A 23958-nucleotide genomic window follows, 5' to 3' on the forward strand; every position below is an offset into this window, starting at 1 on the left:
AATCCATTGACCCACAATTTAAAAAGGTTAACTTTTGTTTTTTATTTATTTTTAAATATTTATTTATTTAAGCCACTCTGGGTCTTAGTTGTGGCACGTGGGATCTTTAGTTGCAACATGTGGGCTCTTAGTTGTGGCATGCATGTGGGATCTAGTTCCCCAACTGGGATCGGAACCTGGGCCCCCTGCATTGGGAGTGTGGATTTTTACCCACTGGACCACCAGGGAAGTCCCTTATTTTTTTTATTTTTTAAATTTTATTGAAGTATAGTTGATTTATTATACAATGTTGTGTTAATTTCTGCTCTTCAGCAAAGTGACTCAGTTATCCACATGTACATATATATTTTCATATTCTTTTCCATTATGGTTCATCACAGGATATTGAATATAGTTCCCTGTGCTATATGGTAGAACCTTGTTGTTTATCCATCCTATATATAATAGTTTGTATCTGCTAATCCCAAACTCCCAATCCTTTCCTCCCCCATCCCCCCACCATAGGCAACCACAAGTCTGTTCTCTATGTCTGTGAGTCTGTTTCTGTTTCGTAGGTATGTTCATTTGTGTCATATTTTAGTTTTTTTTTTTTTTTTTTGGCCGCACCACGCGGCATGTAGGATCTTAGTTCCCCTACCAGGGATCAAACCTGCACCCCCTGCATTGGAAGCATGGAGTCTTAACCACTGGACCACCAGGAAAGTCCCTTTTATTTATTTATTTATTTATTTATTTATTTATTTATTTATTGGTGTGTCATATTTTAGACTCCACATATAAGTCATATCATATGGTATTTGTCTTTAAAAGGTTTAAGAATTACAGTGAATAACAACAGATCAATAAGTGATTATATTATTTAGCTTAAACAAAGACATACTGCTCTACAGAAACACCTCTATTTCACTTTTGTGAGTCTAGACAAACTTCTGATTCAATTAATGAAAAATAGCCCTGGTATAAATGTTTAGAGGCAACTCTTATTTTTTCTGCACCCTCTTCCAGCTGATTTCTGATTTCTAACAAGGACTCTTACCTTCACAAAGCCTACAGTTTGGGGATTGGCCATGCTTTTAAAATATGACACGAGAAACAATTGTTGAAAGTTTTTATGTTGCAGGGGTGTGGAGCTAGGACAATATACATTGCAAATCTATACAGGTTTAAAATGTTTTCTCTTAAAAAACAACTTCCTAATAGTCTGAAATGCTGTGATCTAGCCACAAGTCAGATTTCTCTAAATTTAGAGCCAATTTTTATGGCTGTGTAGCAGACATTGTTGGCTGCCTAAGTAACCTATTTACCACCTTCAGTCTTGCCAACAGCACCCCAGATTGGTTTAGGTATCCACCATATTCTTCCTAGCCATGTGCTTCAGGAAAGTGAAGCATTCCCCCAAGCTCCAGTCAGAGTTGGTCTAAATCAATCATGGAAATTCCCTTCCTTCCTGTAGGGAATCCTGTAGGGATTAGTCTTGAAAGGGCTACAACCCAATTATGATCAATGAGACAGGAGGGAAATTCGCTATAGATGCTTCTAGAAAAGCTTTTTACCTTTAAAAAGACTTGCCAAAAAAGAGAGAGGGAGGGAGGGAAGAGGGAGAGGGAGAGAGACAGCGAGGAAGAGAGAGACAGAGACAGAGAGAGAGACTGATTTTTTTTCTTCCTCTGCATGTTGGAGCATGAGAATGTGATACTCAGATTGCTGTAGGCATCTTGAAACCATGAGGGAGCATCCATGATATACTGATGATGGCTGAGCAAGAAGATGGTAAGACTCCGAGACCTTGATGGGTCATTGAACTGCTTAACTGGTCAACTTTAGAGCTTCCTTACTTCAGAATGTCTTATTACATCTTGTTTTTGTATACTCTTTTTTGATGAGGGTTTTATGTTACTGGTATGCAAAAACACCTTAACTGATTGAGGCTGAATTAAGTAGTGTAAAAAACTGAAGAATGCCCTGGAAACCATGTGTCAGCTTTAATCATTTTAGTGAATTACCAGATTTCTCAAGCAGACATAATCTTTTTTATTTATTTATTTATTTATTTATTTATTTATGGCTGTGTTGGGCCTTCGTTTCTGTGCAAGGGCTTTCTCCAGTTGTGGCAAGCGGGGGCCACTCTTCATCGCGGTGCACACGCCTCTCACTATCGCGGCCTCTCTTGTTGCGGAGCACAGGCTCCAGACGCGCAGGCTCAGTAGTTGTGGCTCACAGGCCCAGTTGCTCCGCGGCATGTGGGATCTTCCCAGACCAGGGCTCGAACCCGTGTCCCCTGCATTGGCAGGCAGATTCTCAACCACTGCGCCACCAGGGAAGCCCAGCCCTAGGCAACCTCTAGTCTACATTCTTTCTCTATGTATTTGCCTATTTTGGACATTTCATATAAGTGGACATTTCATACAATACGTGGCCCTATGTGACTAGCTTCTTTCACTTAGCAGAATGTTTTAAAGTATCCTCCATAGGGTTGCACGTATCAGTACTTCACTCCTTTCTACTGCCAAATAATATTTCTTTACATGGATCTACTGCATTTTATTTACCCATTCATCAATTGATGGACATTTGAGTTACTTCCACTTTTTGTCTATTATGAATAATGCTGCTATGAACATTTATGTACTAGTTTTTGTGTGGACATATGTTTTCATTTCTCTTGAGTATATATCTAGGAGTGGAATTGCTGGATTATACGGTAACTTTCCATCTAGCCTTTTGAGGTACTGTCAGACTATTTTCCAAGGCAGCTGCCCATTTTTTAAAAAAATTAATTTATTTTATTTTTATTTATTTTTGGCTGTGTTGGATCTTTGTTGCTGTGCGCGGGCCTTCTCTAGTTGTGGCCAGCGGGGGCCACTCTTGGTTGCGGTGCCCAGGCTTCACTGCGGTGGCTTCTCTTGTTGCAGAGCACGGGCTCTAGGCATGCAGGCTTCAGTAGTTGTGGCTCGTGGGCTCTAGAGCACAAGCTCAGTAACTGTGGCGTATGGGCTCAGCTGCTCCGCAGCATGTGGGATCTTCCCGGACCAGGGCTCAAGCCAATGTCCCTTGCATTGGCAGGCAGATTCTTAACCACTGCGCCACCAGGGAAGCCCAGCTGCCCATTTAAAATTCCCACCAGCAGTGTATGAGGGTTCCAACCTCTCAATATCCTCACCAACAGTTATAATTATTTATCTTTTTGGTTATAGCCATCCTAGTGGGTGTCTGACTGAATTCTTAATGGTTTATAGGACTTAGCAAGGTTAAGAGGGAAGAAAATGCATCTAGAAGGGGGAACAGCATGAAGTGCCCAGGCAGGTATTGATATTTATGTTTGGTTGGAGCACTAGATATATGAGAGGGAATGTGGGAGATGAGGAATAAGAGTCAGAAAGTAGAGAAAACTCTGCTAAGGAGTTTGAAATTTATTTTGAAGGCTATAAAAGCCAGTGAAAGATTTTAACCAAGTGAGTAGCATGATCCACTCTGCATTTTTAGACTTAATCTGGGAGCAATATAGAGATTGATAAATAGAGACCAAAATGGAAAATAGAGACATCAACCAAAAGGGTAAGAGTGAGAAATAATGGGAAAGTGGAATATGGCAAAGGCGATAGAGATGTAAAAAAGAGGGACATAATCAAGACATAATGTGGAGATAGAATTTATAGGGCTTGGTATCTGTTTTAATGGGAAGGATGAGAAAGGGGGATTCAAAATAATTCCTTGCTTTCTGTTTTTGACAACTGTGTGAATTTATTATGCAATATGTAATATTAAAAATATGAAAGAGTGGTTAAGACACATAAAAGAAAACTATGGAATTCACCAAGATATGAAATATATAAGATGGACAAATTTGAGACTGAAGATTATGAACTCAGTTGTAGGTATCAGGAAATTACCTCAACCATATATGAAAAACCCACAGCTAACATCATACTCAATGGTGAAGATTGAAAGCCTTTCCTCTAAGACTAGGATCAAGACAGGGATGTCCACTTTTACCACTTCTATTCAATATATTATTGCAAGTTCTAGCCAGAGCAATTAGGCAAGAAAAAGAAAAGCATCCAAGTTGGACAGAAACAAGTAAAACTATTTCTACTTACAAAAGACATGATCTTACATATAGAAAACCCTAAAGATTTCGCCAAAAAAATAAATTAGAACTAATGAACAAGTTCAGCAACATTGCAGGATATAAAACCAACACACAAAAATTAGTTGCATTTCTATACACTAACAATGAATAATCCAAAAAGGAAATTAAGAAAACAATTCCATTTACAATAGCATCAAGAAGAATAAAATATTCAAGGAATAGTCGAGGAATAACCTCGACTAAGGAGGCAAAAAACTTGTACACTAAAAACTATAAGACATTGCTAAAATAAATTAAAGAAGACATAAATGGAAAGACATCTATGTTCACGGATTGGAAAACTTAATATTGTTAAGATATCAATACTAGCTAAAGTGATCTACAGATTCAAAGCAATTCTTATCAAAATTCCAATAATATTTTTTGCAGAGATAGAAAATTCCACCCTAAAATTCACAAGGAATCTCAAAGGACCCTGAATTAGCCAAAACCATCTTGAAAAAGGAAAAAATTTGGGAGATTCACACTTCCTGATTTCAGAACTTATTACAAAAGTACAATAATCAAAAAAGTGTGGTACTGGCATAAAGGCAGACATAGACCAAGGAATAGAATAGAGAGCCCAGAAATAATCTCTTGCATATATAGTCAAATGATTATTGACAAATGCACCAAGACCATTCAATGGGGAAAGGACAGTCTTTTCAACACATGGTGCTGGGAAAACTGGATATCCACATGCAAAAGAATGAAATTAGACCCTTACCTTATATAATATACAAAAATTAACTCAAAAAAGATCAAACACCTAATCATAAGAGCTAAAAGAAGAAAACAAAGAGACAAAGCTTCATGACATTGATTTTAGCAATGATTTATTGGATATGACACCAGAAGTTTAGGCAATAAAAGAAAAAATAAATAAATTGGACTTCATCAAAACTGAAAACTTTTGTGCATCAAAGGACACTATCAAGAGAGTGAAAGGACAACCTACAGAATGAGAGAAAATATTTGCCAATCATATAGTATCTGATTAGGGATTAGTATCCAGAATATATAAAGATATATAAAGAACACCTACAACTCAACAACAAAAAGGCAAACAACACAATTCAAAAATGAGCAAAGGACTTGAATAAACATTTCTCCAAAGACAACATACAAATAACTGATAAGCACATGAAAAGATGCTCAAGATCACTAGCCATTAGGAAAATACAAATCAAAACCACAGCAGGATAGCTTTTTACACCCACTAGGATGGCTATTATAAAATGAAAACAAACAAACAAAATACCAGAAAATAAGTGTTGGTAAAGATGTGGAGAAATTGGAACCCTTGTGCATTACTGGTAGGAATGTAAAAAAGTGCAGCCATTATGGAAAACTGGCATTTCCAAACTGTTAAACAGAATTACCATATGATCTGGCAATTCCACTTCTGGGTATATACCCAAAAGAATTGAAGGCAGGGATTCAAACAAATATTTGTGCACCAGTGTTCATAGCAGCATTATTCACACTAGCCAAAAGGTGAAAACAACCCAAGTGTCTATTAACAAATGAATAGAGAAGCAAAATGTGGTATTATACATACAATGGAGTATGACTTAGTCTTAAAAAGGATACATGCTGTAACATGGATGAACCTTGAAAACATGCTGAGTGAAATAAGCTAGAGACAAAAAGAAAAATATTGTATTATTCCACTTATATGAGGTACTTATAATAGGCAAATTCATAGAGACAGAAAATAGAGTAGAGGTTACCAGGGACAAAAGAGGGGAATGAGGAATTATTGCTTAATTGGTACAGAGTATCAGTTTGTGATGATGAAAAAGTTCTGGAAACGGATAGTGGTGATGGTTGCACAACATTGTGAATGTATTTAATGCCACTGAATTGTATACTTAAAAACAGTTAAACCATTTTTTAAAATTAATTAATTAATTAATTTGTTTTTGGCTGCATTGGGTCTTCATTGCTGCAGGTGGGCTTTCTCTAGTTGCAGCGAGCTGGGGCTACTCTTTGTTACGGTGTGTGGGCCTCTCATTGTGGTGGCTTCTCTCGTTGCGGAGCATGGGCTCTAGGTGTGCGGGCTTCAGCAGTTGTGGTACGCAGGCTCAGCAGTTGTGGCTCGCGGGCTTAGCTGCTCCATGGCATGTGGGATCTTCCTGGGCCAGAGCTTGAACCCGTGTCCCCTGCATTGGCAGGCGGATTCTTAACCACTGCACCACTAGGAGAGTCCCAAAATGGTACATTTTATGTTATGTATATTTTATCACAATAAAAGATATGCTGAATCAGGCTCCCGGACTTCAGACTATACTACAAAGCTACAGTAATCAAGACAGTATGATACTGGCACACAAACAGAAATATAGATCAATGGAACAGGATAGAAAGCCCAGAGATAAACCCATGCACATATGGTCACCTTATCTTTGATAAAGGAGGCAAGAATATACAATGGAGAAAAGACAGCCTCTTCAATAAGTGGTGTTGGGAAAACTGGACAGCTACATGTAAAAGTATGAAATTAGAACACTCCCTAACACCATACACAAAAAGAAACTCAAAATGGATTAAAGACCTAAATGTAAGGCCAGGCACTATAAAACTCTTAGAGGAAAACATAGGCAGAACACTCTATGACATACATCACAGCAAGATCCTTTTTGACCCAGCTCCTAGAGAAATGGAAATTAAAAAAAACAAAAAACAAATGGGACCTAATGAAACTTAAAAGCTTTTGCACAGCAAAGGAAACCATAAACAACACGAAAAGACAACCCTCAGAATGGGAGAAAATATTTGCAAATGAAGCAACTGACAAAGGATTAATCTCCAAAATTTACAAGTAGCTCATGCAGCTCAATAAAAAAAAAAAAAAACAACCCACTCCAAAAATGGGCAGAAGACCTAAATAGACATTTCTCCAAAGAAGATATACAGATTGCCAACAAACACATGAAAGGATGCTCGACATCACTAATCATTAGAGAAATGCAAATCAAAACTACAATGATGTATCACCTCATACCAGTCAGAATGGCCATCATCAAAAAATCTACAAACAAGAAATGCTGGAGAGGGTGTGGAGAAAAGGGAACAGTCTTGCACTGTTGGTGGGAATGTAAATTGATACAGCCACTATGGAGAACAGTATGGAGGTTCCTTAAAAAACTAAAAATAGAACTACCATACGACCCAGCAATCCCACTACTGGGCATATAGCCTGAGAAAACTGTAATTCAAAAAGAGTCATGTACCACAACGTTCACTGCAGCTCTATTTACAATAGCCAGGACATGGAAGTAACCTAAGTGTCCATCGACAGATGAATGGATAAAGATGTGGCCCATATATACAATGGAATATTACTCAGCCATAAAAAGAAACGAAATTGAGTTACTTGTAGGGAGGTGGATGGACATAGAGTCTGTCATACAGAGTAAAGTAAGTCAGAAGGAGAAAAACAAATACTGTATGCTAACACATATATATGGAATCTAAAAAAAAAAAAAAGGTTCTGAAGAACCTAGGGGCAGGACAGGAATAAAGATGCAGATGTAGAGAATGGACTTGAGGACATGGGGAGTGGGAAGGGTAAGCTGGGCTGAAGTGAGAGAGTGGCATGGACATATATACACTACCAAATGTAAAATAGATAGCTAGTGGGAAGCAGCAGCATAGCACAGGGAGATCAGCTCGGTGCTTTGTGACCATCTAGAGGGGTGGGATAGGGAGGGTGGGAGGGAGACGCAAGAGGGAGGAGATATGGGGATATATGTGTATGTATAGCTGATTCACTTTGATATAAAGTAGAAACTAACACACCATTGTAAAGCAATTATACTCCAATAAAGATGTTAAAAAAATATGCTGGATACCTAGGGTATAGGACAGATATATAACATATAAACTTAAAACATGTGCCTATAAAATATTTATATTGCAAGAACACACACCAATGAATTATTAGTATTAATAAGAGACAACTCAAATTCTAAAGTTGATCTGACAATACAATGCAATTTCCATCAATATCCTAACAGTATCTTTTTGTGGAACTTGACAAGTTGATCCTAAAATTTATATTGAAATGCAAAGGGTCAAAAATAGCTAAGACCCTCTTGAAGAAAAACAAGGTAAAATAATTTGATCTACTGGATATTAAGACTTATACAATTATCATAATTAAGATAGTGAGGTAATTAAGCCATTGTAGCTAAGATGGGATTAAAAACAATGACAAATAGGCCAATGGAATGTAAGAGAGCCCAGAAACAGTTCTAACTATACACAGAGAGTTGATTTATAATAAAAATGGCTTTGAAGAGCAGTGAAGAAAGTATGGTCTTTTTAATAACTAATATGGGGACAAATGGATAGCCATACAGAAAAAAAAAAAACTTTGTCAGTACCTAACATCATATATAACATAAATTCCATATTTATACCCGTAACATAAAATAATGAAGGTTTGGAAGGTAATATATGGGAGATATCTCCCAAATATTATATTGTTATCTTAAACAGGAGACCAAAAAGATTGGAAAATACTGATGTTTAGCCATGTTAAGACTATTGTCTCTCAGGGTTCACCAACCCTAAACTATTCACAACCTTTTTTCAATCGCTGCCAGTTCCCCACAGTGAAAGACCCACCTTAAACCAGCTGAGTCATCCCAAATTCCTAAAAATACCCTACCCTAACATCGCCCTTTTCAATCATTATCAAGACTGTGTCAAGTTGAGGTTCTTCCTTGCTAAAGGCTTAATAAATAACTCAGTTTTGTTTGATCAAGTTTTCTTCGGTGACTTTTGTGGGGGAGTAAAAAATGGACAGTCCTTATCTTTTTTAGATATCAACTGAAATATTTATAGATGAAATGATATAATTTCTGAGAAAAATTTAAAAATAGAGAAAGTAGATAGGATAGATAAGATTGGTTATAACCATTGTTGAAGGTGGGTAATGGTACATGGGAGTTCATTATACTATTCTGTCTACTTTTGTATGTTTTAAATCTTCTATAATAATAAAAAGTTATTTTTCTTTTTCTAGTCCTTAAGAGGGGATATATTCATTAAGGTCACAGTGAATGTAAACTATCTGACCATGACTACCACGCTCACATCCAGAAAGCATCTAGCCACATGCATCCTAAGTCATGATGGATTTTGCAGTTCTGCCCCTGATGGAAGGCAAGGAAAAGCAGAGTGGCTGTAGATTTGAGAGAAATAATTCTTTTTAATGCCTTCCTACAACACCCGTAACGTAGACCTAAGAGTAGAAATAATTAACTTAAATTTGATATCTAAATCTTGGTTTAAAAAAAAAAAGGAGGGGGCTTCCCTGGTGGCGCAGTGGTTGAGAGTCTGCCTGCCAATGAAGGGGACACGGGTTCAAGCCCTGGTCTGGGAGGATCCCACATGCCGCGGAGCGACTAGGCCCGTGAGCCACAATTACTGAGCCTGCGCGTCTGGAGCCTGTGCTCCACAACAGGAGAGGCCGCGACGGTGAGAGGCCCGCGCACCTCGATGAAGAGTGGCCCCCGCTCGCCGCAACTGGTGAGAGCCCTCGCACAGAAACGAAGACCAAACACAGCCAAAAATAAATTAATTAATTAATGAAAAAAAAAATTAAAAAAAAAAAAAAGGAATAGAGAATATTTTTTTTGTGCTTTATTTATTCAGAGAGTAAAATTGTGCTACAGTCAGCTAAATTCTTAGTTGTTCTTAGAATGTGCTCCTTCCTACATTCTACACTGGAAAAATGAACCTTCTTATTCTTTCTTAGAATCATGGACTGTGAAATTGGCAGTTATTAGGATTCCACACACACACAGAGTGATGCTCAATTTGAGGCTCTGAATAGCTAGCTACTTGTGTAAGTTGACTTTTCTGTTCATTTGTATGCAGGAGGAACCAGCTCAGGTTGATGTCCTGGGAACCAGTGAGGCTCTCGCTTAAACCCTGAGGGAAGAGAAAAGAGAAGGAGTCTTAGTAACCAATCTCATTCTTATTTCTGAGGGAATAGACAGTGAGGGAAGAGACAGTGAATCCTGTCAAAATTGAGAAAACAGAGAAATCATTCACTCATTCATTCACTTATTCACTCATTCAATTTACTTTTATTTGTGTTCCTTCTATGTTCCAAGCACTGAGTTAGGTCCGGAGAATATAAGAATTAAAAAGAATAGTCCACCTACTATGGGTTGAAAGTGGTATTTTGTTGTTGTAGCTTGTATCGTATGTTGTTTCAAAATAGTGTCCAAACTGCAAAGAAAAAGTAGTAGATTAAAAATACAGGAGTCTATAACCAATACTGGGAAATACAGGACACAATGACATGAATTCTAACAGGCTCTGTCATATTTTAGATTGACTATAAGTCTATATGTCATTAGCCTATATCCTACTAATGTTCATATCCTTTGTTGGTTTGTTTGTTTAGGAGATTTAAGGGCAAGATGCAGATAAACAACAAGTCTAGGTAGGCAGGGACCAGGGAAGAAGCTACCCTGAGTCAGAAGACATTATATATATATATATTTCTGTAGATTGATGAAGTTCAAAGAGAAGCAAGAGAAAAAGCATGCTACCCATCCTTTCATTACCTTACAATAATATAATGGTCAACTTGATAATAAAGTGGGATAGGCATTCCAGCTGAGGACTGTTGCCCTTTCCCAACCACCTAACGAACAGAAGTCTGAGAGATCTCAGCATTGGAAGTTATCAGATTTCTGCCTCTCAAATGGCCATATTCTAACAGAAGGAAACAAAGAAGAGAAAGTTCGATTACCTGGGAATGCAAGGGTTTGGGCTGCACGATATTCTTTAGGTCATATCTTTCCTGGTTCCAGTTGCCCATGAGGGTACGGTTCGAATAGGCATCTTCATTAGTGGTGCACCTCCATCCATACTGGAAAAGCTTGGACATATCATTCCAATCTGTCCACACTTCAGCATGGCCATCTGCATTAATGAGGCTGCCACAGTGTGGGTTTGTAAGGAAAGAGGTGAGGAACTGTCTCTGGGAAAAGGCAGAAATAGAAAAGCTTGTTGCACAAACCAGAGAGCAGAAAAGGCATCCCTTTCTCTTCCTTCGCCAAGCATAACATAACACCTTCTAAGAATCTAGGCTTTCCTCCCAGTTTAATTGTTGTGGTTCTATTTCTTTCTCTCCAAGTTCCTGAATCCTTTGGCCTGCCTTCTCAATCAGCAGTAGTAGGTGACTATATAGATTAAATGTCCCCCCTGCAAAAGACAGGAGAACTTCAGTACCCCCAATACTATATGGAGAACTAGAAAATGTTCTGGTAATTTTGAGATGTAGGAATTTAAGGACTAAGAGTATTGCTATCGTCAAAGAGAACAGGGAGAAATGAGAGTTGGATAACTAGATAATACAATAAATGATCAATAAATGATAGTTTCCTTCCTTCTGGGCCCAGATCAAATGCCACTTCTCAGGATGTGGCATTCCCTTTTCATGATGCCTTCCCTCAATTTAACTTCTCTTTCACTTGTCTCACACAGAACTTTATGTTCACATCTTTATATATTTATAACTTTATACCATATGTTAGAGTTCTTCAAGGAAGTGTGGAATCTCCTACACTGATCCCTTGAGAACACGATCTGTGTCTTTTTCATTACCATATCCTCTCCTTCTGTCTACCCTCCTAATCAATAGTACTTTGCACATACCAGATGACAAATGTCTGAATTTCAATTTTTTGTAAGTAATCAGAAGCCTAACCATGTTTACTTTTGGTTAAAAGATGAGTCTGGTCCCTTGGCTTAGGAGCAAGACAATACCTTCCCTGAAGCTGAGTAATTTGAAGTCGAGGAGCTTGTGTTGTTTGAAGATTTTATAGTAGAGTGACAGAAAACCTTACTCTGCCGTTCCATGTTCTTTAAAGGAAGAGATGTTACCAAACCTGGCCCTCCCAGTTCTCCAAGCAAAGACAGAATATAGATCACCCAGACCACCAGATGGCCATGATTTGGGAGTCACCACCCACCCACCTTTCCACAGGTAGAGACAAAGCCAACACTGTAGGTTTAAAGGTAACTGCCCTCACACCATGTGCCTTTGTGAAGATAGATGCACACACTGATGTCAACAAACAGCATGATGACTAAAGAGTAGCTGGTCCTACGAAGTCCAACAGGCCGAGTACTCAGACTGCAAACCAAGATGACACCCTCCCTGGGGCTGTAAGGACAGACATCACCACCCACTCAGTTGTCCAAGCCTGAAACCTGGGGCTTATCTTAGACTCTGATTTCTCTTTCAACTCCCTACATCCATTCTCAATCACTAGGTCTTGTTGATTTTTGAATCAGTCCACTACCCTCCATCTCCACTGCCAAGTTCCAATTCAGATCACTATCAGCCTTAGTTTCCATTACTGCAGTAGCCTTCTCTCTGACCTCCTTGCCATCAGCCTTTTTCTCCTCCTATCATTTCTCCATAGGAAAGCAGAATTTTTGAAAATGAAAATCTAATTGTGTCATCTTCCTATGTAAAATCTTTCACTGGCTGGCCACTGTTTTCAGAGCAAGGTTCAAGGTTGTTAAAATGTCTATATGACCTGGTCCCTGCTTAACTTTTCCGTCTCATCTGTTACCCACTCTCCCTCAAAGTACATTTCAGCCAAACTCAGCTGTTGTGTTTTTCCATCATGCTTTTGCGTATATTGTTCCTTCTGCCTCTTCACTCAGGTAAGGTGTACTTTCCTCCCTTTAGCGTTCAACCCAGGTGCACTTCCTCCAGTAAATCTTTCCACTTCACCCCCAGACTTGGTAAGGTTCCCCTCTGTGTGCTCCCACAGCACCCTGAATTACTCCATGCATAGCACTGCACCCCACTAAATCAGAACTGCCTCTTTTGCTGTGCATCTTCCACCAGACTACAAGCTCGGTGAAATCACAGGCCACATCTTGTTCCTCCATATATCTAACCGCTCTCACAGGCCTGACCCATAACAGACACTCAACATTTCTTGAATGAATAAAAGGTAGGAAACAGAAGCACCTGGAGAAATTCCGAACAGCAGTAACAATGGGTTGCAGTCATTTCGGATGAGATGAAGGCTGTGAGAAAATCCTCTGTGTCAGGATGCAGGACACAGCCCAACCTCTTCTTGGCCTCAGCCCGGCCCTGCTTCCTTCACTCAGAACTCGCCTCACCTTCGACCTGTCCCTCGGCACTAGTGACTGCTTGTGACCTCATGTAGGTGTGACGAAGTCGCTCAGGGCTCAAAGGCATCTATTTTAACACTTCCGATAGGGTGAGGGAGTGAGGGGACGGGGTGGTCGGTGTATCGCTTTTGCACTCATGGCTATTTTCCTCCTCGGATGTCGCTGCACCAGACTGTCAAGACAACCGGGCGCTCTGGAGCGTCATCAGCCAACGACGGGCGAAGAGGTGGGGCCGCTAGAAACCGGCGAAGGAAGTGACGTAAAAAAGGAGCGCCTCCGAGAACGCGAGCTGGGAGCACGTCGAGGCCATGGCCCCTCGGCGCCTCCTGTTGGTTGGGGAGGGGAATTTCTCCTTCGCTGCCGCTCTGAGCGAGAACCTGGATCCGAGCACCAGTATAACTGCCACCTGCCTCCATCGCCCGGCCGACTTGGCCCGGGATCCGCTGGCCCGGGAGAATCTGCAGCGCCTGCGCGAGCGAGGTAGCGAGGCCCACCCCTCCGTGAAGCCCCGCCCAGCTGTGGCACCGCCCAAAGTGGAAAGGGTGGGCACGCGGGGATTCAAGGAATCTGGAGGTTGCTCTTGGTCTTCACATGGACATTTACAGAGAGCCTGCTGTGTGCCTAGACCTGGGTTGTTTTGCACGGTTCAAGTTAGGGAGGGGTTTTCTCTCGTTCCAGGTCTTAAGACATCCTTCTGTCTGTATTTCGTTCCAGGTACCGAGGTACGCTTTGGTGTGGACTGCACCCAGCTGGTAGATGCCTTTGAACTGCAAGACAGAGAGTTTGATCGAATTTATTTTAACTTTCCGCACTGTGGACGCAAAGCTGGAGTAGCTAAGAACAGGGAACTGCTTGCCAAGTTTTTCCAGAGGTGAGCACTCACAAGTGAAATGTTTAAGATGTACATTACATAGTTACTGCACTCAAACATGTTAGCCTGGGAAATATGGCGTATAAGAGAGTATAATGCTCCAAAGGAACCCACACTCTAGTTGGAAAGGCAGACATTTAACCCTAAATGCTAAATAAAAGTACTAATAATGTACTGTCGGGCTGGCAAAGGGAGGATCATCTATTTTTGATAATGCAAAATGATGGTAGTATAGTCTAATTAAGGAGCCAGACTGCCTGCATTCAAATTCCCACCCACCACTTAATAGTTTTGTGATTTTTGTGATTAAGTTTACTTGATCCTTACTTGCTTTTGCTTCCTCACCCATAAACTGAAGATATTAACAGTAACTACCTCATAAAATTATTGTGAACGCAAAACCGTGCTTTATACTATTATACCATAACACATGATACTAATGGAGGTCTCTTTGGCTCATAGTTGTCATGAAACTTTTCACAGAGGCAGTATTTTAAGTTAACAGGCAGGAGGGGAGTGAAAAGAACAACTTTCTAAGTGGGGAAGAACAGCCTGATCGTTGAATCACATATAAGAACTTTACAGACATTGACTTTTCAATGAGATATAGATGAACAATACAAAAACAACACTGGATAACTCTGTGGTCAGCCACTAGTATCAGTTATGAGTTGAACATTGAATTTAAATTCTTGTTTACTTCCAGCTACTATTTTTGCATGTTTGAAGTCTAATAGACCTTTGCAAATAGATATGATTGGATTTTAATTATTTCACAGCCAAACCATATATATACAGCTAACTCCTATGGTAACTTCTACTTGTTTCTGATAAACGGCTGGTGTTTCCCTACCCTCGTTAGCTGTGCAGATGTTCTTGCAGAGGAAGGAGAAGTCCATGTGGCATTGTGTAGAGGACAAGGTGGGACTCCTGCTGATAAGCCCATGAGAGAATGGCACAACAGTTGGCAAGTGGTTGCTATGGCAGCTCTGGGGGGATTTATTTTAAGTGATGTGCATCCCTTCAGCTGTGAGGCTGTGCCGGGGTACAAGTGCACTGGATATAGGTAAGTAATAACAGAGTTCTAAGCCTTTTCCATCTCTCTCACTAATGATAAAGAAATTCTCAAAGACAAACTTTTTCCTTGTCTATTTCTTGATTCAGTCTCTAGAAATACTTGCTTTCTTTAATAATGACAGACTTAATAATTGCTGTCTATTTTGCCAGGAGTCAAGATAAGTCCTTTCATGTAGAAGGTGCTTTGAACCATATCTTTACCCGGAGCTTACCCTATGAAGGTTTGCAACCAAGAATTTCCAGGATCAAACTGGATGACCAGTGGTTTTCTTTTCTAGAACCAGAAGTACTTGTAGGAAAGCTGAACAGGTAACCTGATTTTACCAGAAATCACTTCTATCTCTAGTTGTATCCTGATTGGCTTGATAATCAGGCAACCATACATTGAATGGATGCCACATTAATTGTTAATGATGTCATGCTGTGAATACTTGTCAGTCTGGCCTGCACAAGCCTCTTTAGAATTAAAAATTGTCATATTTTCTGCAAATATCATATGATATCACTTATATGTGGAATCAGAAAAAAAAGGGTGCAAATGAACTTATTTACAAAACAGAAATAGAGTTACAGATGTAGAAAACAAACTTATGGTTACCAGGGGATAAGGTGGGGTGATAAATTGGGAGATTGGGATTGACATATACACCCTACTATATATAAAATAGATAACTAATAAGGACCTACTGTATAGCACAAGGAACTCTACTCAATACTCTGTAATGGCCTATATGGGAAAAGAATCTAAAAAAGAATGGATATATATATATATGTATAACTGATTCACTTTGCTGTACACCTGAAACTAATACAACATTTTAAATCAACTATACTCTATTAAAATTTTTTTTTAAATTGTCATATTTTCTGTTATATTGTAGGCTGTGAGAGTTCTGAAACACACGATATCTCTCTTTATGGTAGATGATTTGTTTCCTTTCCAGATCAACTTAAGGATAATTCTTTGCTATACAGCTATTTGTGCTTTTAATTCTAGCTATGTTATAATTATTAATAATTTTAAGTTTAAAAAGTTATTTTTGTTTGTGTTTAAACAGGGGTTTCCTAGAAGCACCTTCATATCATCCTATCAAAACCATAAATGAGAAACTCATTGCTGAATTGGGGAAAGCTTTCCCTCTAAAAAGGCTGAAGTGTTCTTCCCCTTTGCTGCCACAGGGAGACACCAGTGTTCTCACTTCCTGCCACTGTGACATCCTATCATCTGCCTTTTGGATTAGACTCCGTGAAGATAACTCAAATTTTGAGTCCCTGACTGGTGGGACAACACAAGACATGGAGGACTTTCTAGTGTCATTTTCAGAACTCAGCCTTCCCAAGAACCCTAGAAGAGACAGTAAGGAAGAAGCTCAGGAAGGAATGTATGGCCAGGCCAAGGTCTGCCTTAGACCTTCTCTTCTAGTTCATGTTCAGGCTCTAATCCAAGCACCAGACTTCCTCCCAGGTTCTCTGTACATCCTCAGTGGACCTGTCTTTCAGAAGTGCCGCATCTCACCTTTCACAATGCCAGCATTTCATGAGACTTTGTTTATCCTTGGATTTAATAAAAATCTGAAGGATGGCTGTCTTCAGTCACTACTGGATCATCTGAAGGGCGTTCTAGATAGCCTTCTGACCCAGACATTGCTCAAGGGCTCTAAGCTGGGCAGTTCAGTGGAATTTGTCTTTCAACCACGTGGGGAAGATTATATGATTATTGTGAAGTCTCAAAATTTTGGCCCGGATTGTGTTAAGGATTTGATTATTGGGTCTGTTACCACATCTGCTACAAGCATCATACACAAAGACCAGTGTTTTGTGTGTGTGTCTATGAACTTGGACCTATTAGCCATGCTTGTCTGGGGTATCTCTGATTGGAGGATGTTGTGGACCTTTGATAAACGTTTCCTGAAGAATTTTGCCCTTGGGAAAATAGAACCCTTTAAAAGCTATTCCCTATATCCTCCATACTATGTGCATGATATTAGTTTTTGGTTAGATACAAAGAAAAGATTTGATGAAGTAGAGTTTCACACTGTGGCCCGAGCAGTGTCGCAGGACACTGTCATATCCATACAGTTCCTTAGTCGTTTTCAGCATCCAAAGACGGAACAGGTCAGCCTCTGCTATAGATTGACCTACCAGACCTGTGACAAGGCCCTCACCCAGCAGCAGGTAGCATCAATGCAGTTCCAGCTAAGGAAGGAGATTCAACAACGACTACACGTGACACCTCGGTAGTTTAGTAAATTCATCTCTACATAGTGATCCTCATGGGTGTGGATGAAAAAGACCAATTGGTAACCAGTAGTTCTTTCTAGACTTTTTTTTTTTTTTAATCTTTTACTTTGTGACTATAGCTACTGATGGTTGACTTTAAAGATACCTGTGACTCGATCACTTAAAATTTACAGACTATAATGTGAGTGGTGACCTTTGGAGTTGTGCAATATTTTGTTCATGAGTAATGACTAGGAAAACAAACAAAACAGCATCTTATACACTAGATGCTGTAATGCTGAAGCAGTAGAATTTGAGTGTCTCATCAAATATATTTATAAATATATTTTCCGAATTGTCAATTCCTCTTTCCTTAACTCTTATATCATCTCTCTAAATCAGTTGAGAGTAGTTTTTAGAGTCAGACAGACCAGCATTTATTACCTTGGGTAAGTTGCAAGTGCTCTGTATTATTGGTATCATCATCATGTTTATTCTGTGGTTGACTGCTGTTAAAGTCATGGAACTAAGTAAGTGTCACACTTAGAGTTCACACCTGGGTCTGTCTGACTCTAAAGCCCCTGTTCTTTCTGCCACTTTCTGTTACTTTACTTCTCCTTCCATAGTTTTTTCAACAGTAATCTCTGAACTGTGATTAACTCTACACTTTTCCCCCCTAGATTTTGGGACTTCCTGTTGTAAGCATCTCTGAGGGACATTGGGAGATTGGCTCAGCCCAGGACTCTGCAGAATGGGGTGCTATAATGTGCATTAATGTATGTTCCTGTTAATTAATGGTTAGGTTCCACCGATTGGAGCTATATTGTAAACTCTGTGACGGAAATAATTTATTAATTTCTTAAAAAAAATTTTTTTTTAATTGAAGTATAGTTGATTTAATATGTTGTCTATTTATTCTTGCATTTGGGGAAGAGCATGTGGAAAGGCAAGAATTGAAGCAAAGAAACAAATTAGGAGGTTATTATAATAATGCAACCAAGATATGATGGTGACCTGGACCAGGGTGGTAAAAAGTGTTTGGACTGGGTAATAATTAGAAGGACTTACTGATGATTTAAATATATGTGCATGCATGAATGTTTTGGAGTTAGAGAAATAGAGGAATCAAACAGAATCCCTAGGTTTTTGATCCAAGCAACTGGGAGAACAGAAGTGTTTTTAATCAGAATAGGAAAACTGGCATGGGAGTAAGTTTGGGGAGTGAAGAATCAAGGGATCTCTTATGGACATATGTATTGCTTAGCTCTCCACATAGACTTAAAGCTACTCGAGGGCAGGTAATGTGATTTATAGCTTTCTTCCATCCCCAGTAGTGCCTGGTACATGTGAAACCAAGCAGACCCTGCAGGGCCTTCCTGGGGACAGATTCCCCCACCCTCTCCGAGTCTCCCGCCTCTTGTTTGCAGAAAAGCTTTAGCCTCCTAGGCCTTCCCTGAACTCTAAAGAGTAGTTTTTTGTTTTGTTTTTCTGTTTTGGCCGCGCGGCCTGCGGGATCTTAATTCCCTGACCAGGGATCGAACCTGCGTCCCCTGCAATGGAAGCGCGGAGTCTTAACAACTGTACCACTAGGGAAGTCCACCAAAGAGCAGATTTAATCTGAGAAATGAGAAAATGCAGAAACAAAGGAAAACAGTCATGTAAGACAAAATAATGATAGTTTAGCCATAAAAAAAGTCAAGTACCTTTAGTTCCTCCTCAAGGGCCATAGATAATATTCTGAGCCATATCCTTGTATGTTTTATTGATATTAAACCCCCACCAGGTGGAAGAAGTTAATTGCATGCTGATCACCAGCACAAAGACCGCAGGAGGTTGATGCTGTTGACCCCTCAAATACCAACCTGTTACCTCATCACCAACCAATCAAGGATGTCCATGAGCTGATCATGCACACCTCAACTCTCTCCCTCACCTTGCCTTTAAAAAACCTTCCCTGAAAGCTTCAGGGAGTTTAGGTCTTTTGAGCATAAGCTGCCTCTTCTCCTGCAATAGACACTGTACTTTGCTTCAACACAACCTGGTGTCAGTACATTGGCTTTTCTGTGTGTAGGCGAGCAGACCCAATTTTGGTTTGGCATCACTTGGATGAGGTATCATTTGAACTGGATCTTAAAACAAGGGCAGGGTTGTGATGGAAGGATTGTTAGGCAAGGAGGGCATGCATTCCAGGCAGAGGGCATACATGAGCAGAGGTAGAGATATGGGAGCATTTGGGGTACTTTACAGGCTAGCTGGAACATAAAATATGTATAGGAAAGTAGTGGGAGATAAGATTAGAAAAGTAGGTTGGGGCTGTAGTATTTTTGAAAATTAATTGGACAGTATTGCACCGGATCAATCTGAGATGGGAGATCCCTGTAAGGATGCAACTGTAGTAGACTGGGGTAGAGTCAGGGAGGGGGCTGCACTAGAGTGAAATGAAAAGGAGGTGGCTGTATGACATATAGTTACACTGAGATGTCTGAATTTGGCAACTAGTAATTCCATGTGGGAATTGAGCAATAGGACCAATCTCCATTGTTAATACTCAGGAATTTTCAGTATGAAGTCATAACTTGGGACCCTGTCAAGTTTAGCACTCCCTCTATAACCTTGTTTTACTTACTGGTACAGAGCTTCACAGGGTGAAGTGATTGGGGGAGTAGGCAGAGTGTCAGGAACAGATGAATGACCTCTGAGAGTCACAGGCATGGTATCATCAAAGTGCCCATGCAGAAATGCCTGTGTGAAATCAAGAGCTTTCTCCTGATCTCCTGGTTGGAAGAGCATGGATTTTGTACTAAGACCTGGGTTGGAACATGGCTCCATCACTTCCTAGCTATGCAACCTTGGACCTCAGTCTCCTTTTTGATAAAACAAGGTTGTTGTATTATATTTTAAAAGGATAAAATATATTAAATGCTTACCATAATGCTGTAGTAGCAATGGCAGTGACTGGCGTCTGGTTGAATTTGCTGCACAGAGTTTCTTCAGTCTTTCACTTTTCTCCTCATTCTGTATTCTGCCATTATGGCTTCATCTCTCTGAAGCAGTTAATTAGCTACAGGCTGTCCCTATCACTTGCCAAAATATAAAGGACAAGGTGCCAGTGATGTTTAAAGAACTTCCTCTTTTGTAGGCGGCTGTGCTATGATTTTTAACTGAATATCTGCGTACTGGGTGGAATTAATTACTCCCTATTTGTGCTTTCTTTTAAACAGGGATGCTGAAGGACAGTATTTGTAGGAGAGTGGAGAATGCTGAGAAGTGAAGGCAGAGAGAGTTAGAGGGAGGGAGGCATGCCTAGAGTTACAAGTATGTGGAAGGGATAGCTACAACGGCCAAAGTAAAGTCTCAGGTCGCATTTCTTTTCTACCCAGGGATTTGCCCCAATTAGCCCAGAGCACTATAATTTAGTCGTGTCTGCGCATGTCGAAGTCTTTTGTCCCTCGGCGGACACCGTTGCTAGCCAAAGGCTATGTCTCCGCGCTCGTCGCCTTCGTAGGGCGCCGAGTTCTACCTTTTTTCCCCACTCTTGCCATGGCAAGCCGAGGAGCCCGGCAGCGCCTGAAGGGAAGCGGGGGCAGCGGCGGGGACACGGCCTCGGCCGCCGCCAAGCTGCGGGAACTGCTGTGCAGCCGGGAGGCGGGCAGCGCAGAGCCCCGGCCCGAGTAGGTGTGCGGGCGCGGCGGGGGCGTGGCCGGGCGGCGGGCGGCGCGGGGCTGCGGGGGGAGGGTCTCGCCCGGGCGGTGCGGTGCTGCACCCGGCCCGGCCTTCCCGCCGGGAGGGCCCGCAGCCTCTTCAGCCTGCTCTTTCTGCTCTTCCAGGGCGGGTGGACGCTGGGTCTTCACCCACCTTAGATTAGATCCCCCAGCTCGGGTACCGTGTTGCTAGTGGAGAAAGCCTGCAGGTCTGTGCGGCTTCCGGCCCAGGCCCAGGGTGGGCTGGCGTCTGTGTGGCCGAGCCGCCGTGGGGGACGTAGGCGAGAGCAGAGAGTACCTTTTCCGGCTGTCTCTCCCAGCTTCCTTCAGTCCCCGCAGAGTCCCGACCCTTTACTCTTCTGTGTGGGCCCCACCACCTTGCACACCAGCAAACACCTCTCTTTTCAAGCCGGAGGGGCTGCAGGTTAAGCCTGCGCTGGGGAGCTGTCAGCATATGGAATTGGAAAAGGTGATGTCCACTGCACAAGTTAGCCTCTGGGCATTTGAACAGATGGGGAAATGAATAAAGCCATGGAAAGTAATGACCTTGTTAGGAGAATAAAGAAAAGGCGAATAAGAGCTTGTGGCCTGTAAGTGAGCGATTTGTTGGTTTGGGGTAAGCGGAGTGTCATAGATGCAAAGAACTAAAGTGCATGAATTAGCTTACACCTTAAAAGCAGGAAGTAATGACTAACGTTGATTAAGGTCTTAATTCGTTCCTTATTTATTCTACTCAGGACAATTAATGGTTCACCCTTTTAGGTGACTAACTCATGTGCTTTGGTGTCTCTTGACCTGATGTCCTTTCTGTCTAGTTTTAGCCCTTCTAGTTAGCAGGTCCTTTCTGACACACACTTTTTTTGCTTCTGAGCAGGTTATCTGGGAACAAAGCAGGACAAGTCTGGGCACCTGAAGGATCTACTGCTTTCAAGTGTCTGCTCTCAGCAAGGTTATGTGCTGCTCTCCTGAGCAACATCTCTGACTGTGATGAAACATTCAACTACTGGGAACCAGTAGGTGATTTCTTTAGTTTTCTTTTTTTGTTCTTGATTTCACTGCTTGGAACCTTGTTATTAAATCGAGATACAAATGATATACAAGTGTGACTATTAGTAAAATAACCTTATTTTCATTTCTGTATTCTAAGCTGATGATTTACCTACTATTGAAGGATATAGGAATTTGCTGTTATACAAAAAAGGTGTAATTTGTAATTTTCTTAAAAAATTTTTTAAGTCAAAATAATACTTTGAGGTAGTTTAAAAATATTAAATGTAAAAGAAAAGCAGAAACTCCCTGTTCCACTTCTCATGGCCAAATCCTTGTCCCCAGAGGCAACCACTTTCTTTAAACTTTTTTGGTTTTTTTCTTCTGATGTTTACTAAAATAAACAATGTTGCTACATACTATGCTTAGATTGCTGTTTCTTGATTTATACTTTTATAAGTCTGTTGGACTCCCTGTTATAGGAAATGCAGAGGTGAAATTTTCTGATCACATTTTGCATAAAAAAATAAGGAATGCTTAGGGTAGGTAGTTTAAGGAAAATACGAGATTTAGAGTTTTCCTGTTTTGGTTAATGAGTATTTTTTAAAAAATAAATAGAGGGTAAAATTCAAGCTTTCAGTGTTGGCCAAACAATAATCCTGTAGGATTTATAATGTCTTAATATTTTTCAGTATTGGGTCATTTTGATTCTTTTCCATTAGTTGCAAATCTTATTGAGAATTTCAGCATTTTTGTGTACCTTTGTCTCGTTAATACTTTTGCTTAGAAACTTCGCCTGCATCCTCTTAACAAGGATTTTTGGCCAATATAACCCTGAATCCATCCATTTTGTACTTTCAGACACACTACCTCATCTATGGGAAGGGGTTTCAGACTTGGGAATATTCCCCAGCTTATGCCATTCGCTCCTATGCTTACCTGTTGCTTCACGCCTGGCCAGCTGCATTTCATGCAAGAATTTTACAAACTAATAAGGTAAGGGCAGGCCAACCTGGAAGCAATCACAACTGATCAAGAGGTGGGTGAGTCTCTGGAACAGTTTTGTGACAAGGACCAAATATATTCGTAGTTAGGAGGGGATTTTTTTAAAGAAGAATCACTTATTCATTCATTATTCAACAAATATTAATGGAGCAACTTTTATTTGGTAGACACTTTATTAAGTGCTGTGGGTGTAACAATGACCAAATCCCTGCCCTCGTGGAATTTATAGTTTAGTGGAGAAGATGAACATGGAACAAGTAATTATAAATGCAGTGGGTCATGGAGGAAATGTACAATGTGCAATGGGTTAGCATATTAGGGAGAGCTTAATTTAAACAAAATACTGAAGGATAATTAGGAGTTAACTGAGACCTAACCTGATTACCTTTCAGAAATTTGACTATGATGTGTCTTAGCATGGATTTCTTTGGGTTTATCCTGTTTGGAGTTTACTCAGCTTCTTGAATCTTTTCAAGAAGAAAAGATTTATCTTTTCATAAAGAAAAATCTTTATGTCTTTTCCCAAATTTGGGAAGATTTTAGCTGTTATTTTTTTTTAGTGCTTTTTCAGTCCTGCCCTGTTTCTCCTCTCCTGAGCCTCCAATGATGTGAATGTTAGATATTTTATTACAGTCCCCTGGGTCCCTGAAGCGCTCTTCACTTTTTTCCAGTCTGTTTTCTCTGTGTTCAGATTGAAAAATTTCTGTCGTCTTTTTTCCAGTTCATTGGTGCTTTCCTCTGTCTCCTTCCTTCTGCTGTTGAGCCTACCCACTGAGCTTTTA

General features: G+C 40.4%; 3 protein-coding genes across 11 annotated transcripts in view; 2 read left to right on the plus strand and 1 right to left on the minus strand.

The window, feature by feature from the left end:
- Positions 1-9748: 9748 nt before the first annotated feature.
- CFAP68 (cilia and flagella associated protein 68) lies at positions 9749-13508 on the minus strand. Its single transcript, XM_082343604.1, is given in 5 exon segments — positions 9749-10010; positions 10012-10075; positions 10312-10378; positions 10908-11138; positions 13149-13508. Coding segments are annotated over 5 exon segments (513 nt in total). The 5' UTR covers positions 13191-13508; the 3' UTR covers positions 9749-9901.
- A 115-nt stretch (positions 13509-13623) lies between these two features.
- Positions 13624-18341, plus strand: FDXACB1 (ferredoxin-fold anticodon binding domain containing 1; the record flags this gene model as incomplete). 2 transcript variants are annotated; one of them, XR_014231820.1, is made up of 6 exons in its annotated part: positions 13624-13795; positions 14030-14186; positions 15049-15252; positions 15414-15572; positions 16322-17563; positions 18164-18341. XR_014231820.1 is itself a non-coding variant. In XM_082343511.1 (5 exons), the coding sequence occupies 5 exons, from the start codon at positions 13624-13626 to the stop codon at positions 17502-17504; spliced, it is 1875 nt and encodes a 624-aa protein (XP_082199637.1). In that variant the 3' UTR covers positions 17505-18341. The 2 variants fall into 2 exon arrangements, 1 of the variants encoding a protein (XP_082199637.1); XM_082343511.1 differs by having other exon boundaries at positions 16322-18341.
- Positions 18342-20783: 2442 nt separating this feature from the next.
- Positions 20784-23958, plus strand: part of ALG9 (ALG9 alpha-1,2-mannosyltransferase) — a 102783-nt gene continuing 99608 nt past the window's right edge. For 6 of the 8 annotated variants that reach the window (XM_082343495.1, XM_082343494.1, XM_082343496.1 and 3 more), the window contains exons 1-3: positions 20784-21154; positions 22059-22197; positions 23033-23167. In XM_082343495.1, coding sequence (XP_082199621.1) covers positions 20913-21154; positions 22059-22197; positions 23033-23167 — 516 coding nt within the window. In that variant the 5' untranslated portion in view covers positions 20784-20912. Of the gene's footprint in view, positions 21155-21199; positions 21775-22058; positions 22198-23032; positions 23168-23958 lie in introns of those variants that run through there. The other 2 variants (XM_082343500.1, XM_082343498.1) reach the window with 2 other exon arrangements.

The sequence above is a fragment of the Balaenoptera borealis genome (genome assembly GCF_965194805.1).
Source record: "Balaenoptera borealis genome assembly, chromosome: 11".
NCBI lineage: Eukaryota > Metazoa > Chordata > Mammalia > Artiodactyla > Balaenopteridae > Balaenoptera > Balaenoptera borealis.